This window comes from Spermophilus citellus (assembly GCF_964194105.1).
Source record: "Spermophilus citellus genome assembly, chromosome: 1".
Classification (NCBI taxonomy): Eukaryota; Metazoa; Chordata; class Mammalia; order Rodentia; family Sciuridae; genus Spermophilus; species Spermophilus citellus.
Window position 1 is genome coordinate 244,445,324 of NC_138182.1, and position 16,771 is coordinate 244,462,094.

Consider the following 16,771-nt stretch of genomic DNA (forward strand, 5'->3'; position numbering starts at 1 on the left):
ACCAATATATAAAATAATCTCCAATCTAAAAAGAAAAAAAAATTATGTGGTCTCATAATTCCCTCTAGCTATTGCCTCCCTTTGAAGAAACATTTTGGAAGACTTACGTATGCTCACTCTCTGTAAGTTCTCCTTCCATTTTGCCTTAAACTCTCTTCTTTTATATATATATATAGTTTTTTAAATTCTTTATTTGTTTTAATTAGTTATATATGACAGTAGAATGCACTTATATATTTTGATATATCATACAAAGATGGGATATAATTTCTCATTTTTCTGAGTATACATATTGTAGAATCACATTGGTCATACAGTCACATACATGCATAAAGTAATAAAGTCTGTTTCATTCTACTATCTTTCTTATCCCCACATCTCCTGCCTTCCCCTCCTTTCACTTCCCTCTACCTAATCTAAGGTAACACTATTCTTTTTTTTTTTTTTGCATTACAATTCTTAATACACATATATACCACAATTTTTGTAGGCTTTTGCCCCAGTCACTCCATGATAACCAGTGATTTTCACTATTCTTATTCATGTTTGGTTCCATCTTGGAACACCTTCTTTACTTCACTTCTAAAGCCTCATTCTTTCTTGACTCTTCTTTGTAACTTGGCTGCTTCTCAAATGTCTGACCTCTGATTGTAAGTCATCCAAGGTTTAGTACTCAAATCTCTTTTCTCTTTATCCTTATTCCCTAAGTAATGTCATACAGTTACCTGCCTTTGTATATTATCTATATGGTGACTTGACTAGTCCCAATTGTATGTTTCTAGCCTAGATTCTCCACTGAAGTCCATAAGCATACATCTACTTCCTTCTTCTGCATCTCCGTATAGATGTCTATAGATGTCTTAAACTTAAATTGACAAAAATCAAATATGTAAAAAACTTCAACATCCACATGGCCCCACCCACCAACCTGTTTAAACCTACTGTTCTCCTAGGCTTCTCTTAAAAACAATAGCTCAGTTTTCCAGTTACTCAAGCCAAAAACTTTTCAGTCTTTGTTCTTTCTTCACTACCATCCCATATCTAATCCATCTGCAAAGTGTGTCTATTTTACTTTGGAAAAAAAAATGAGAATCTGAATACTTCTTACCATTTCTATCAGCAAGAACTATGTCAAGATACTAATCTCACCTGGATTATTTATAGTAGTCTCCTAGTTAATCTTGTTATCTCTACTGTGTCTTCCTGACCACAATCTGTTCTACATTAGCAGCTAGAATGATTTTTTCTTGTTGTTGTTTTGTTTTGTTGTGGTACTAGTTTGGTACCACTGAACTACATCCCAAGCCCCTTTTTAAAAATTTTTGTGTTTTGAGAAGGGTCTTACTATTTTGACCAAGGCTGGTCATAAACTTTAGATCCTCCTGCCTCCTAAATCACTGGGATTATAGGCATGCACTGTGCCTGGCAAGAGAAATGGCTTCCCACCTTATTCAGAATGAGTCTTTATCATAGTTCATAGGTCCTATATGATCTGGCTACTGGTATCCTTTCTTATTTAATCCTCTATAACTTTTCCTCTTACGTAGTCCACTCCAGCTACACTGGCATCCTTGCTGTTCAATCAAAATGCCAAGCACATTCCTGTCTTAGAATATTTGCATTTGATTTCTATTCCTTGTGTATGAAATGTGTTTTTGTTTTCTGACATCCGAATGGTTAGTATCATTAGAGAGGTCTTCCCTGACTACCTTGCCACCCTCATGTCTCCTTTTGTGCCTGTCTTTATTTAAATCTCTTATCACTACCAAATTTTATATGCAAGTGTCCATGGTTATCTAACTCTATAAATAATAAATTCCTAATTTTGATAATGAATTAGATATTGAGAAATACCTCTTGGTTCCTGAGTTTCAGAAAATAGCGAAAGTTAAGAAAGCAAGGAATTTATCCAAATATGTTTCCAAATTTCTTTGGTTTTTTACTCGGATTGTGAAAGTTCAAGATGGGAACAAATACATATGTTTATTTTTCTTTACTTGTGTATCTGTCTCCTGTAATTGGACTGTTAAACTCTCTAAGAAAAGGAATATTGTTTTTGTTTTTTATACTTCTGTATTACTATTGTCCCCCTAAGCCTTATATTTCCTGGCATATAGAGAGTGCTGAACCCATTGAATAAATGTGTTTATTTCCACTCCCTTCTAAAGCCCATTAAAACAACAGTAGAGAAAATAAAAACCAAACCAAGAGAATTTGTAGAAGACATAATAATAGACAAGAGGTAGCAACAGATTTTTAGAAGCTGGAAAACTAAGAGTTGATAACTGAAAACAAAGCAGAGAAACTGAAATGTAAATGTAAGTAATAGGGGGGCTGAGGCTCAGCGGTAGAGCTTTTACCTTGCATGTGTGAGGCACTGGGACCAATCCTCAGCACCACATAAAAATAAATAAACAAAATAAAGGTATTGTATCCATCTACAACTAAAAAAAAATGTAAGAAATAGGAATTCTAACACAAAGGGGCCTAGTTTGAGGGATACATTCCCCTTTACCTCCTCAACCTAGTAAGAAATGGAAAAAACTAAATCAAAGTAGCTCTAAACTTGGATATACCAGGCATAGCAGAGGGTGAAAACAGACTCTAATATGACCACAGGGACTAAGTGTATATATAGGCTGAATGTTGAGATTTACTGCTTTCTCCCACTGTCTCCACCAAATTTCTTATCCCTTGGTTCTGAGAATGCTGACAGTCAGGTAGAGGTTCTCTTATAAAGAAACTGAAAACCCACAAGGAACAACCTAGAATCTCGGATGTTTGGGTTCTACCAAAGAAATGGATAGGTACCTTGCTTTCACCAGACCAGTTAGATGTTTACCAAGTATACATTTTTAATTTAGAAAAAAGATTTTTTTTCCCGGTACTGAGGATTGAACCCCAGAGATGCTTTATCACTGAGCTACATCTACCAGGCCATGTATGTATGTACGTATTGAGACAGGTTCTTGCTAAGTTGCCACAGCTGGCCAAGAACTTAGGATCCTACTGCCTCAGACTCCTGAGTAGTTGGGATTAAAGGCTGATGTTACCACATCCATCTTAAGTGCACTTAAAAAAAAAAATCACTTGTAAATATAAATTAAAAAATAAAAATCACTAGATATTTGAGAGATACCTCTTACATGAAAATGATACAGGAAAAGGAAACTTGGAGAGAAAAGAAAATAAGAGGGAACACCAGGAAATTTCCAAAAATTTATATCCTCAAAGATAAAAGATAGTATTATATCCATGAAACAATATTTGGATGTCAAGACAGGAGGGAAATAAGAAAGAGGTTTGGTTTAGAAGTATAAAATGGAAATTTAAAATTCAAGAGAATTGGAAGATAAAGCTAACTTTTTCCCAAAAGTAGGGCAGAAAGCATAATTGGGTGGATAGATGGAAGGAAGGAAGGGAAGAAAGGATAAAGGAAGAATAGAAAAAGATAAGACAATTGGAGCATTAAGGTGATCCAAGGTTCAGCTAAAAGACATTCCACAGAGAAGAAAGAAAATGAAAGGAAGGAAGTCATTAATTATCTTATAATGTAAGAAATTGCCCCAGAACTGAATAATACAAGTTTCTAGATTTAAAGGGCCCAGAGTGCTCAGCACTTTTGAGTAAGGCCCATGCCAAATCATATCATAAAATTTCAGAACACTGATGCTTCTGCATAGTATAGGAAACCTACAGAATAGTAAAATCTTTGCTAGCTACTCTTCTGACAGGATTAATATCTAGAATATATAAAGAACTCAAAAAACTTAACGCCAAAAAAAAAAAAACAAATAACCCAGTTAATAAGTGGGCAAATGAATTAAATAGATACTTCTCAAAATAAGAAATACAAAAGGAAAAAAAAATACAGAAGGCCAACAATATACAAAAAATTTTTCAACATCATTAGCAATTAGGTAAATACAAATCAAAACTGTATTGAGATTTCATCACATATCAGTCAGAATGGCAGTCATAAGAATACAGATAATCTGGGGCTGAGGGTAGAGCTTGCCTAGCATGTGCAAGTGCCCAGATTCAATCCCCAGCACCTCAAAGATAAAAAAAATAAAGAAATAAAAAAATAAAGATGAAGAAGTTAACATTAAAAAATATTTTTTTCTATGAAAGGAAATGTACTCATAATATATTCCATCAATCCTCAGCACCACATAAAATAAATAAATAAAATAAAGGTATTGTGTTCAACTACAACTAAAAAAAATATTTAAAAAAAAAAGTACTAAAGCCTTCTGATGGAAGGAAAAATCAATGAATTATGTCAAAAATTTAGAAATAAGGAAGTTTTTAAGAAGCTTATTACTTAAAAATAAGGTAGATCAGTCCAGGCATAATGATTTATGCCTATAATCCTAGAAGTTTGGGAGATTGAGGCAGGAGGATCACAAATTAAAGGCCAAGACAGACAATTTAGCAAGACCCTTTCTCAAAATGAAAAATTTTAAGAGCTAAGAATGTGGCTCAATGGTATAGTGCCCCTGGGTTCAATTCCTGGTACCAACAGTAGTAATATGAAGAAGCAGCTAGATTTTTAACTTTAATAAATATGTAAAAATAAGCTAGTTTATGGGTTTAAAACATGCCCAATAGAAGAATTAAAATTCCTTGCCTCTGAGAAACAGAATTTAGGAGGAAAGATTGCCGCGACATGCAACTAAATCAGTCAGGGTCACTCCAGGTGAATTGGGCTGGCAGGAACAAATCACACAGGCACAGAAAGTATCATTTTCTTGGGGTTCAGTGATGTAAAGCCACCCATCTCAGGTGCTGTGTGGGATCAAAGGCAGAGCAAGTGAAAAAGACACGTACATCGACAGCCCAGACAGAGCAGCAACGTCAGTCCAGTTCCCCCACGTGCTCAAATGCTTGTAGCTCACACACACAGTCCATGGCTGGCTTGCGACAGAAGATAGAAAGCAAGAGAATTCTAGTCAATACGAATTTTAAAATGCAATTTAAATGACATTTCTAAGATGAAAAATTGTACAATGCTTTGAAACTGACTTCAAAGAGACTTCAGACACTGAATTTCAAGGATGATGGAGTAATTTGCCATTTTGATAGCAGTATTATGTTCCTCTGTCACTAGGAAAAAATAATTTTCTATTCACATATGTTTCAAATAGTTCAGAGCAGATCAGATTACATTTTACATTGACACTAATTAGTGCCTCCAAATATAACAAAACTTCTCTCTACTTGTTTTTTAGATGTGTGCCATGCCCTCTCTCCCTTTTTTTTTCTTTTTGAAGTTTTTGAAGTGGAACTTTTATGTACAAAAATGTAGAACTCATAAATGTAAAACTTATTGAATTTTCACAAACTGAGCACTTGCTATAGCACTGAGATTGAAACCAGAAATTACTGGCCTCCCACCAGTCATTATCTTCCTGTAACCAGTGCTCTAACACCAAATGTTAGTTTTGCCTGCTTTTTTAAACATTATATAAGTGGAATATACAGTATGTATTGTTTGAGGTCTGGTTATTTGTGAGAGTGAGTCCTGTTAGTGCACATACTTATAGTTCATTCTCATTGATATTTCACTGCTTGTCTACCACAGTTTATCTTTTACCAGTTTTTAACTGTCAGGTTTATTGCTGCACTCTTCATTCTCATCTGAGTCTTGGTGAACATATGGCTGCTTTGAATACCAGTGGAGGAGTAGAGTTGCTAGGTCACAGGGTATGCGTATGTTCTGCTTTAGTAGATACTGCCAACCAGTTTTCCAAAGTGCTTGTACCAATTGACATTCCCACCAGCAGTGTTTGGGAGTTCTAGTTGTTTCACTCTTCACTAATTCTTTATTTTCTGTCTTTTTCATCTAGCCTTTCTGGTGGGCAAGTGCTGATATTACTTTGTGGTTTTCATTTGCATTTCCCTGATGACTAAGGAAGTTAGCACCTTTTCATATGTTCATTGGCTATTTGGATTTCCTCTTTTGTGAGGTACTTTTTCAAGACTTTGCTCATTTCCCTATTTAGTTGTCTGGGGTTTTCTTATTAATCTATACAAGTTCTTTATACATTCTGCATATGGCAGTTATCTTTTCCCTATCTGCATGCACCCATATTAATTCTCCCTCCCACTTCCCACCACCCCGCCCCCACAGAGTTTGAAATCAAACCCAGGGCCTTGCGCATCCTAGGCAAGCATTCTGTCACTGAGCTACGATGTCCCCAACCCCTGCTTACATTCTCTCTTGATATGCTTTTCCAAAGGGATAAAATAAACAGTTTGTAAAGATCAGAAGTTTGGGGCTTCTTTAAAACCACCTTTGTTGAAGAATCTACTAGTTTAATTTATTATAATGTAAATGTTGTTTTCTTTAAAGAAGCATGTTTTCTACACAAAAATTTGTACATGGATGTTCATAGCAGCATTTTTCATAATAGCCAAAAGTGGAAATGATCCCATGTCCTTCACTGATGAATGAATAAAGTGTGGTATATCCATACAATGGACTATTATTTGTATATCCGTACAATAGAAAAGAAGTGCTATGGTTATGATTGCACAACTCAGTGAACACATTAAAAACTATTTAATTGTACACTTCATTTGAGTGAAATGTATACTTAAGAGAATCTCAGGTTTTCAAGAAATTTATTTGAAAAGTGATTTGTCTAGTTAATTGCAAAAAGCTGGATATTTACCACTGTAATTTGACAAGTTAGAAACATAGAAGTGATGTTATTTGAATTAATTAGAAAAGGTGGCAAAGGACCAACTAACAAATATTTCACAAGATGACTTAGAGGTCATAGAGGCTGGCTGCTCTGAAAGACAAGGTCAGCCAAATTGAAAAAGAGTTTATTGAAAACTGATAAATCTTAGCAAAAATCAAAATCATTCTAAAAGCAGTTTAAAATAGAATTTGGACATTTCTCATGGCTGAGAGTCCTTCAGTTCTTAAGAATAAATGAGTACCCCTAATACTTGACAAACTGTAATATAAGAGATGATCCACTGCCCTCCATGAGATTACAGCTGAGCATTAAGATCAATTAATTGTTGTGAATTAACAATCATAATACAAAGATATGCACAGTAGATATAACAGGATAGAGGAATTGCTTATAAATAAGTTAGGGGTCAGAAAAGGGTTCAAAAGGGAATTTTTTAAAGGGCCAGCCAACGGGAGTTCTCTAAGAGAAGAACTGGGGGACAGGAATATGCCAGGTCATGGGAACAACATGTTTAAGCAACAGTTAAGGCCTGAAATAACATGACTTATTTAGGAAATTATGAAGATTTGAATGGCTAGCGAAAGAATATTTGCTAAGGAAGTAATAGGGAAAAAGGAAGGGCTAAAAGGCAAAAGCTCAACCATGAAAAGCCTTCTCTTTTTTAAAAAAAAATATTTTTATTAGTTGTTGATGAAATTTTTTATTTTATTTATTTGTATGTGGTGCTGAGAATCAAACCCAGTGCCTCATGCATGCTAGGCAAGCGCTCTACCACTGAGCCAACGTCCCAGCCCAAAAAGCCTTCTCTTTTAAAACTAAAAATAACTTTGGAGGCCAGCTATAAGACTGTCCTTCCTCCTTACTTGGAAGATGGGCTTCTGTCTTCAGGAGACTCAAAGAAAGATAGTCCTGTAATTCCCTGCCCATAAACAGAACTCATAATAGAACTGCTGCAGTCCAATAATACCAAAAAGAAGGAAAAGGTCAGAAGTACTATAGCTTCATTTATCCACTCTCTCTAAATTAACACAGTATCCCTCAAAATAATGATAGTGAAAACACTCTTGAGAACCTTGGAAGATAGCATGAGGTCAGCATGGATGATAACTGAAAGTTGAATAAGTGACCCAAAACCCAAATCCCTTCTTACTGCCCTCTTTATCACATCACTTCCAATATCAACTCTTGTCAGTTCAGGTTCTCTTACGAGCAAACACAGATATGGAGTGAGAAGTATAAGAAATTTATTGTGGTAGCCCTTAATGAAAGATAAAGGGATTGAGGGAGGGGAGCAGGAGTCATAGGTGACTAGTAGGACCACAGTGTGACTCAGAGCTCTATGAAAGGAGAGAAGGAAAGGAGATGGACTGAGCAGAAATAGATTCAGAAAGTCTTAGACAACCCAAATGTGAACCTCTGGTTAAAGATTACCAGTGTAGAAATTCAGGATTAGGCAAAAGTGGTCAGGTCCTAGTACTCTGCTGTGCTCAGTTGTTGGCTCAACGAGGCCCAGTAAAATATGACTGGTGCGTGATCAGGGCAGCAGATCCATGAGGGCATGCAGCTTTAGGCCATCAGCTAACTGTACTTCTTGTTTCCGATTCTCACTCAAAAAGAGATCGGAGTAGTATACCCACAGCTGTCACAGCAAAGTTTTAAAACCTTATTTACAAAAACAGAATACCTATACAGAATAGACATTTCTTGGTTCTTATCCTTCCTTTGCCCATACATTCATACATTTTTGTATTTTTTAAATTTTTTTTAAATTTTTTTTAGCTGTTGATGGATCTTTATTTTATTCATTTATTTGTATGTGGCGCTAGAATCGAACCCAGTGCCTCACACATGCTAGGCAAGCGCTCTACCACTGAGCCACAACCCCAGCCCCTTAATGTTATTGTATTTTATGCCTGTATTTTATTTATTTTTATGTGGTGCTAATGGAACCTGGTGCCTCACACATGCTAGGCAAGCACTCTACCACTGAGCTACAACCCCAGCCTCACACATGTATTTTTTTTAAATAAAAATAAATCCACAAAAAAATCTTCCTCAACAACATAATTTTTAAATATTGTATACCACTGTACAACTCTATTATAGTCTAATCAGTCCCCTCTAAGCAGACATTTATTTCTAAAACTTAAGCAATCCTCCCCTGCAACTCCAGTACTAGTCATTAAACCCTGGGGTACTCTTCCATGGAGCCACATTCCTAGTCCCTTTTTTTTTTTTAAGTTTTTAGTTTTTATTTTGCTGAAGCTCACCTCAAACTTGCTATCTTCCTGTCTCAGACTCCCAAATCACTGGGATTACAAGAATGCACCACCTTGTCCAGCTTAAGTATTGCTTTTTAGACATCATCAAAAAATATTAAATGATCATTTTTATTCTCCATCCTTTTCTAGAAGTAATTTTCTGGCAAATTCAGATCTTAGAAAAATAGAGGATTTTAGAGTCAGACCCTGAATTTGAATTCTGCTCAGCTATATAGTAGTCATGTGACTTCAATCAGGAATAATTGATATAAAGTACCTATACAGAATAGGTATTTCTTTTTATTTTAAGTTTATTTTATTTTATTTATTTATTTTTAATATTTATTTTTTAGTTGTAGTTGGACACAATATCTTTATTTTATTTACGTGGTGCTAAGGATCGAACCCAGGGCCTTGCACGTGCTAGGCGAGCTCTTTACCACTGAGCCACAACCTAGCCCCAGAATAGACATTTCTTGATTCTTTTCCTTCCTTTGCTTGAGTATAATACTGACCTTGGGAACATTGTAAAGACATTTTAATATTCTTATTCCCTGGACAAAACAGAGACAACTGATTTTTATTGACTACTGATACTCATTTTCTACTTGTCAGTTTTAACTTTTTTGTTTCTGTCTCTTTTTCTCCTAGAGATAAGATATCAGTTCCCACAGCTGACTGGAGTGCTTACTCTTGCTTTCTTTATTCATAATTGTATTATCACACTCTTGAAAAATAACAAGAACCAGGAAAACAATGTGAGTAATTATCTGAGGAATTGACTTTGATATCTCCTGAGGATAGACTTTCTAAGTCAGTGTTTGAGACACTTTGTATTTGGAGTACAATTATGCAGTTTGTTTCAAGATCTTAATTTTTAAGTTTTAGAGCAGTGGTCAGCAAACTTATTCTGTACATGTTCAGATGGTAAATATTTTAGGTTTTGCAGGTTATATAGTTTTTTATAGTTATCCAAATCTGCTGTTATGGCATGAAAGCATCCATAGACAATAGATAAACAAATGGATGGTGGTTACATGTTTCAATAAAACCTTATTTACAAAAACAGTGAGTCAGATTTGGCCTGTGTGCCATTGTGTGCCAGCCCCTGTCATGGAACAATCACTAAAAATAAATAAATAAGAAAATGAAGTAAAATAAATAAATAAAAAAGAAAATGTAGTTAATAAGCCAATGATGGTGACAAAATTGTAAAAAGTACCCAAACGGCCAGGCATGGTGGCATAGGCCTATAATCCCAGTGACTCAGGAGGCTGAGGCAGGAGGATTACAAGCTCAAAGCCAGCTTCAGCCACTTATCGAACCCCTAAGCAACTTTGTGACACCCTGTCTCTAAATAAAAAATTTTAAGAGGGGCTAGAATGTGGCTTAGTGATAAAGAACCCCTGGGTGCAATCCCCAGTGTGCCTGCCCCCCCAAAAAATAAGTACCCAAATGATCCAAAAGAAGATAGAGAAAAAGGAATGAAAAATAGATGGGACAAAGAAAACAAAAGGCAAGTTAGTAGATTTAAACCCAGTGCATTGATAATTACATTAAAGATAAATGGTCCAAACACTGCAATTAAAAAGATAGAAATTGTCAGATTTGTTATAAAACAAAGTCTAACCATGTGGTCTACAAGAAACTTAGTTTAAATATAAGAACATGCCATTCAAGTACTAAACACAAGAAAAAATGGAGCAGCTGTATTAATATCAGACAAAAAGTATTACCAGAGAAAAAGAGGAGCATCACATAATGATCTTTAAGGATCAATATATCAAGAAGACCTAGTAGTTTTAAATGTGTATGCACTTATAGAGCTTCAAAACAAATGAAGTTTATCAGTTGACAAACTGCAATAAGAAATAGGCAAATCCACAATTACAACTGGAGATTTTATCACATCTCCCTCTATAATTCGTAGAACAAATAGACAAAAATAAGTAAGGGTATAAAAAGCATGAAAAATACCACCAACTTACTTGACTAACTGACATGTATGTCTTCTCTCAATAGCAGAATTCACATTCTTTTCAAATACACAGGAACATTGCCAAGATAGACTATATGGTAGGTCAAAAAGCAAGTTTCAATAAATTTAAAAAGACTAAAAATATGCAAGGTATGTTTTCCAGCTATAATGGAGTAAAATTATAAATTAATAAATAACAAAGACATTTGTGCAGCTAACAGATATGTACAAATACTCCTAAATAATCAATGGTTCAAGGAAAAAATATAATAGAAAATATTTTGAGACAAATGAAAATGAAAAATTAATATACCAAAACTTACGGAATTAGAGCTAAAGCTGTGCTTAGCAGGAAATGTATAGTTGTGAACACCTACATAAAAATGAGGAGCTGGGTTCAGTCCCCAGCACCAAGAAAAAAAAAAAAGATATTGGAAAAAGAAGAGAAAACTAAACCCAATGCAAGTAAAAGTTAATCATAATCGGTTCCCTGTTGCTTTGTCTGCAATTATTGATCTCCGTTTGACTTCTTATAACCATATAAGCAAAAAAGATGATGAAAATCTAGTAGAGGTCTATACAGTTGTTAGTGAAATATTGAGGAAGAGTTTCCTAAGCCTGGGGATTCTGAGAAGGCTTCGAGTAAGCGTTAATGTTTGGCAGAATCATTATAAAGACAAAAAACTTCCTAAATTGAGGAAAATTAGCTCTCAAATTAGGGCAAGCATAAAAGTCCATCTCTTCTACCTTCGTTCTTACTACCCATATATCTGAATGTTTTTTGTAAATGGAGTTAGAGTTGAGTTAACATAGATTTTTAATACTTTTTCTTTTTTGATTATTTTTCTTAGTTGTAGTTGGACACAATATCTTTATTACCTTTATTTTATTTATTTATTTTTTAATGTGGTGATGAGGATTGAACCCAGTGCCTTGCACGAGCTAGGTAGGCACTGTACTGCTGAGCCACAATCCCAGCCCCTCATACTTATTTTTTAAAATATTTTGTTATAGATGGACACATACCTTTATTTTATTTATTTATTTTTATGTGGTGCTGAGGATCGAACCCAGTGCCTCACATGTTCAAAGGCAAGCACTCCAACGCTGAGCCTCAGCTCCAGCCTAAGATTTTTTCATACTTCTTAATGTGGTGACCTTGCCTCAAATTCAACTTATGCATATTTTTATCATTAACAATATCTGCCAGTCAGGGTTGTAATAAGAGTATAACTGTTATAAAATTGAAGCATGTCTACATATAGTAGGGGCTGGTTTCTTTATCCCTTTTACCCTTTGTCTCCTGATATTTACAGCCTATTATGCCTACATAGACCAAGTACCCCAGAAGCCCATTCTGTGAAGTGGGATTCTCATGTATGGGATCATTCTATTCATAGGGCTGAGCTTCTCAAATTTTACTATCAAAGTCTCCCTAATAACAGAAAACAACCTCACATATCTGTGAATCTAGGAAAGAAGAACACAATTTCATTGAAGTCTCGTGTTTTAATCTTAAATCATTCATATTTTTATCACACTCATAATTAGTGTCCTATAGAAAAGAATATCAAAATAATGGGTTATATTGTAGGCAGTTCTCATATTGCATGGTTCCTACAATTAAATAGTTCAGTTAACTGTGGTTTAAATTCATCAGTTTCCCCCCAAGAACATGATTCTAATTTCAGTGTACCACAGGATCTGAACTATAAGTGCATGCATAATAAAATAATAGCTGGAAGCCCTCAGTTCACAAATCACATGTAAATAACAGGTGCACATTCTTAATTAGTGACCAGTCACAACACTTCTTTCAAAATCTGTCAGCGACCGATCCCTGTGCATACTATTTACTTTATGTACAGTGTACAAATTGAATGGTTGTGTTGCCTACTTCTCTGTAATTGACCCACATGATTTTTTAAAGTTGATAATTGAACGAAGGAATTGGCAATCAAAGGTAAAAATGCAATAGAGAAACAATATGTGATAATGCTCAAAATGAAATTTAAATTGAACATAAATGAGCTATAAAAGAAATAGCTGATTGGGGACATGTTGATGCTTCTACCATTTGACAGACTAGATATGCAGCCAGAGGAGCTTAGGGGAAAGGGAACCTATTTGAAGAGTTCTGTAGGAAGTAATATAGTCAGAAGACTTTGCATTAAAAGAATTCTCAGATATATTTCACAATATTGAAAGCACAAAGAATGAAATATTAGGAGTGATGCAAAGTTACAATAAAGAACTATGAAAGTTCACCAAGGCATGGAAAAGATGCTGGCTATATATTGTAAATTATGCAATGAAAAGAAGCAAGCATGGTTCAAATTACTCTTGCTAGGTTTTTACAAAGAAATTGAACATCCTAATGCTCAGTGTTTCTGAGGTTTTATTGTGTTTATGTTTTATTTCTTTAAATATTTTTTAGTTGTCAGTGGACCTTTATTTTATTCATTTTTTGTGGTGCTGAGAATTGAACCCAGTGCCTCATACATGCTAGGTAAGCATCTACCACTGAGCCACAATTCCAACCTTTATTTCTGTATTTTGAGATGAGATCTTACTATGTTGCCCTGGCTAGCCTTGAACTCCTGGTCTCAAGCACTTGTCCTACCTCAGCCTCTCAAGCTGCTGGCACTTGTCCTACCTTAGCCTCTCAAGTAGCTGGGACTATATGTGCCTAGCTATTTCTGATATTTTATTTTATTAAAAAAAATTTTAGTTGTAGTTGGACACAATACCTTTATTTTATTTATTTATTATTTTTATGTGGTGCTGAGGATCGAACCCAGTGCCTCCCACATGCCAGGCAAGCATTTTGCCGCTGAGCCACAACCCCAGCCCCTCTGATATTTTAAATTATGATAATAAATAAATATTCATTTTATTATTTTTTATTTTCGTATACATTTGTAATAAACAGAAATTTTAAGGTTTTAACAAAAATTGTTAAACATCACAGAATAATCATAGTTTTTACCCTTTGATTATTGTGATCGATTTGGGTTACACAGTAATTTTTAGTCTTGCACTACCATACAAAATGAGGCCAGTCTGTGCTTGATTGTTTGCTCTCCAGAATTCTCAAGTGCAATTGTTTTCTAGAAAATCACAAAAGTATATCTGGAAAACACATAAACCAGCATGGAAAGCTCAGGACTGGATAGAGGGAAGGGTATATTATTTCATGGTCTTGTGAGCGTTGAGGAAGGGAGGGATTTTCTTCTTCTTAGAACATTCAAGAAGCTGTGGGGTGTAGTCTAGTTTAGCATGAGTGAAGCCCTGGATTTGATCCCCAGCACACACACAAAAAAAGGTAGAAACTTCAGTACCATAAAATGAGTTATTTTTTACAATGAGTTTGTGGAATGGGCTTCGTAGAATTAGTATGATAGGTTAGCAATAAAATTTAACTTCAGTTTTTATCACTTATGGGAAATATTTTCAAAACGGAGCCTTAAAAGTAAATATTTAAATGGATGATGTGTTCTTACTTAATTAAAACTAGATAATGGTGTGACTTTCAAAAAAACAGTTGTACGTTGTGTTAAAGTCTAAAAATATTAATAATTACTAATAATTATGAGTACTAATGATAAAACTAACATTTATGAATCACTCTGTGCCAACAATATTCTAAATACTGAGTATATGCAAATAATTACAATCTCCTTTTGATTAACATAAGTGTTGACATAAATCAAGCTAAGTAGATATTATAATACTGAGAAGAACTTTTGTCATTTAATTAATGATTATACCTTTCAACAGTTTTCACTAATTTGACTTATAGAAATCCAATTAAGGGCTAGGGATATAGATCAATTGGTAGAATGCTTGCCTTGCATGCACAAGGCCCTGGGTTCAATCCCCAGCACCACAAAAAAAAAAAAAAAAGAAAAGAAAAGAAATCCACTTAATATTGGGATATGATATTTTCTTGGAATTAAAGTCAGAAAATGTGAAGCTTGTCAAGGACTCTGAACTCACAGTGTTGATACTGCGTTGGTCATCCCAAGCTCAGTAAACAAAGGTTTGAAAGTATAGTGGAAGACAAAAGAATAAAAAAGTCTCCTCCCTTCTCTTCTTTATAACTATAGTTGGACTTGGATCTAAAGACAGTGTGAGGAAATAAATAAATAAAGCCCCTAAACAGGTGTAATAATCTGAATTTTCCAGTTTTCCATTTCAACTTAATTTTCTGGGTTGTTTTGTTTTGTAACTAAACCTAACTTTTTATATATGTATAACTAAACAGGTTATTATTCCTATTCCTTACTAAGATGTATGTTACCAAAAAAAAAAAAAAATAGGGGTTTGAAGAAGATCATCCAATTCCTTATCATCAAAATATGTATTCCTTATACCCTTCCTGGATATGTAGATTAACGTCTTGATATTTCTTTGTTGTGTTTGAGTCAGAACCTACATAACCTGCATAGTGTTCTATGTGTTGTGGGGAGGGGTACTGTGGGCTGAACTCAGGGGTGCTCTATCACTGAAAACAAATCCCAGTTCTTTTTATTTTTTATTTTGAGACAGAGTCTCACTAAGTTCCCCAGATGACCTTGAACTTGCAATCCTCCTACCTCAGGCTCCCATATAACTGTAATTATAGATGTGTATCACTGTGCCCAGCTATATAGTGCTTTTGTTGTTGTTTGGATTTGTCTGTCTTTACTTATAAAACCCTGCTATGATTTTTGTGGGGTTTTCACTTTTCGTTTTTCTTTTTTGTTTTGCTCTGCTGGGGATTGAACCCAGAGCCTCACACATGTTGGGCAAGCTCTCTACAACTGAAGTGCATCCCCAGCCCTCCCTGTTTACTTTATTTGAAACAATTTGAAATGGTTTGTATCTCATTTTCCTTTTTCATGTGAGTCTGTAGTTTACTTGGCTATACACCAGAAAAAGATTTTATGTAAACGTTTGGGGTAGGTCTGTGTGGTCAGTTTCTGTTATTCTCTAGTAAATATTCTACTAGATAGTATTTTCACTATGAACAGTGTATGGAACAAATGGTAAACTAGGTTTGATGAATAGAATGTGCTCCCAGACTTATTCTGGCCTGTTTTTACCTACTCCTCATTTTAAATTGATATTCTACTAGTCTTTAGTTCCCTACCATTAGCCATTTCTTACTCATGAAGCAAATTGGGTTACTGTAATGACGTAGGCTTCCTGACATATAACTAGTTCATATTGTCACGTGTGTCTCTTTTTTAAGTGTTTTTTTTTTTTCACTCAGAGTCTCGTTTTATAAAATATAACGTTTTTCTGCCCTTTCCCAGTAAGTGGACTTTCAAGAGGCCATATCTTTAGGTCTAGTACACTAATGGCTTGGGTTTGAGCCAAAGAATAGCAAGTCTCACATATATGCATGCTAATCATAAACCTAGGATCACACTAAACCTCATATGCTTTTATAATAAAAGCTTCATTTCTATTCATTGAAATATTTTCAGATAAAAACAGATATGATCCAGGTGCAGTGGAGCACACCTGTGATCTCAGCAGCTCAGGAGGCTGAGGAAACAGAATCGTGAATTCAAAGCAGCCTCAGCAACTTAGTGAGGCCCTAAGCACCTCAGTGAAACCGTGTCTCTTAATAAAATACAGAAAAGGACTGGGGATATGGCTCAGTGGTTAAGTGCCCCTGGGTTCAATCCCCAGTACCAAACAAAAACAAAACAAAACAAACCAGATATGCTACTCCTCACTCAGTTCTACTGAATGTATGTTGAATACTGTGAAATAGAACTTTCCTGATTTTGCTATTCGCTTGCATTTCTTTGTTCTCTGTACTTCAT

General features: G+C 34.9%; 1 protein-coding gene across 5 annotated transcripts in view; it reads left to right on the forward strand.

The window, feature by feature from the left end:
- SLC38A9 (solute carrier family 38 member 9) overlaps nt 1-16,771 on the forward strand; it is a 93,486-nt gene that overhangs the window by 63,223 nt on the left and 13,492 nt on the right. For all 5 annotated transcript variants that reach the window (XR_014023731.1, XM_081307580.1, XM_081307581.1 and 2 more), the window contains one exon: nt 9,626-9,732. Coding sequence is in view for 4 of the 5 variants with exons in the window: in XM_081307580.1 (XP_081163706.1) it covers nt 9,626-9,732 (107 nt within the window). In the remaining variant the exon portion in view is untranslated. The remainder of the gene's footprint in view (nt 1-9,625; nt 9,733-16,771) is intronic.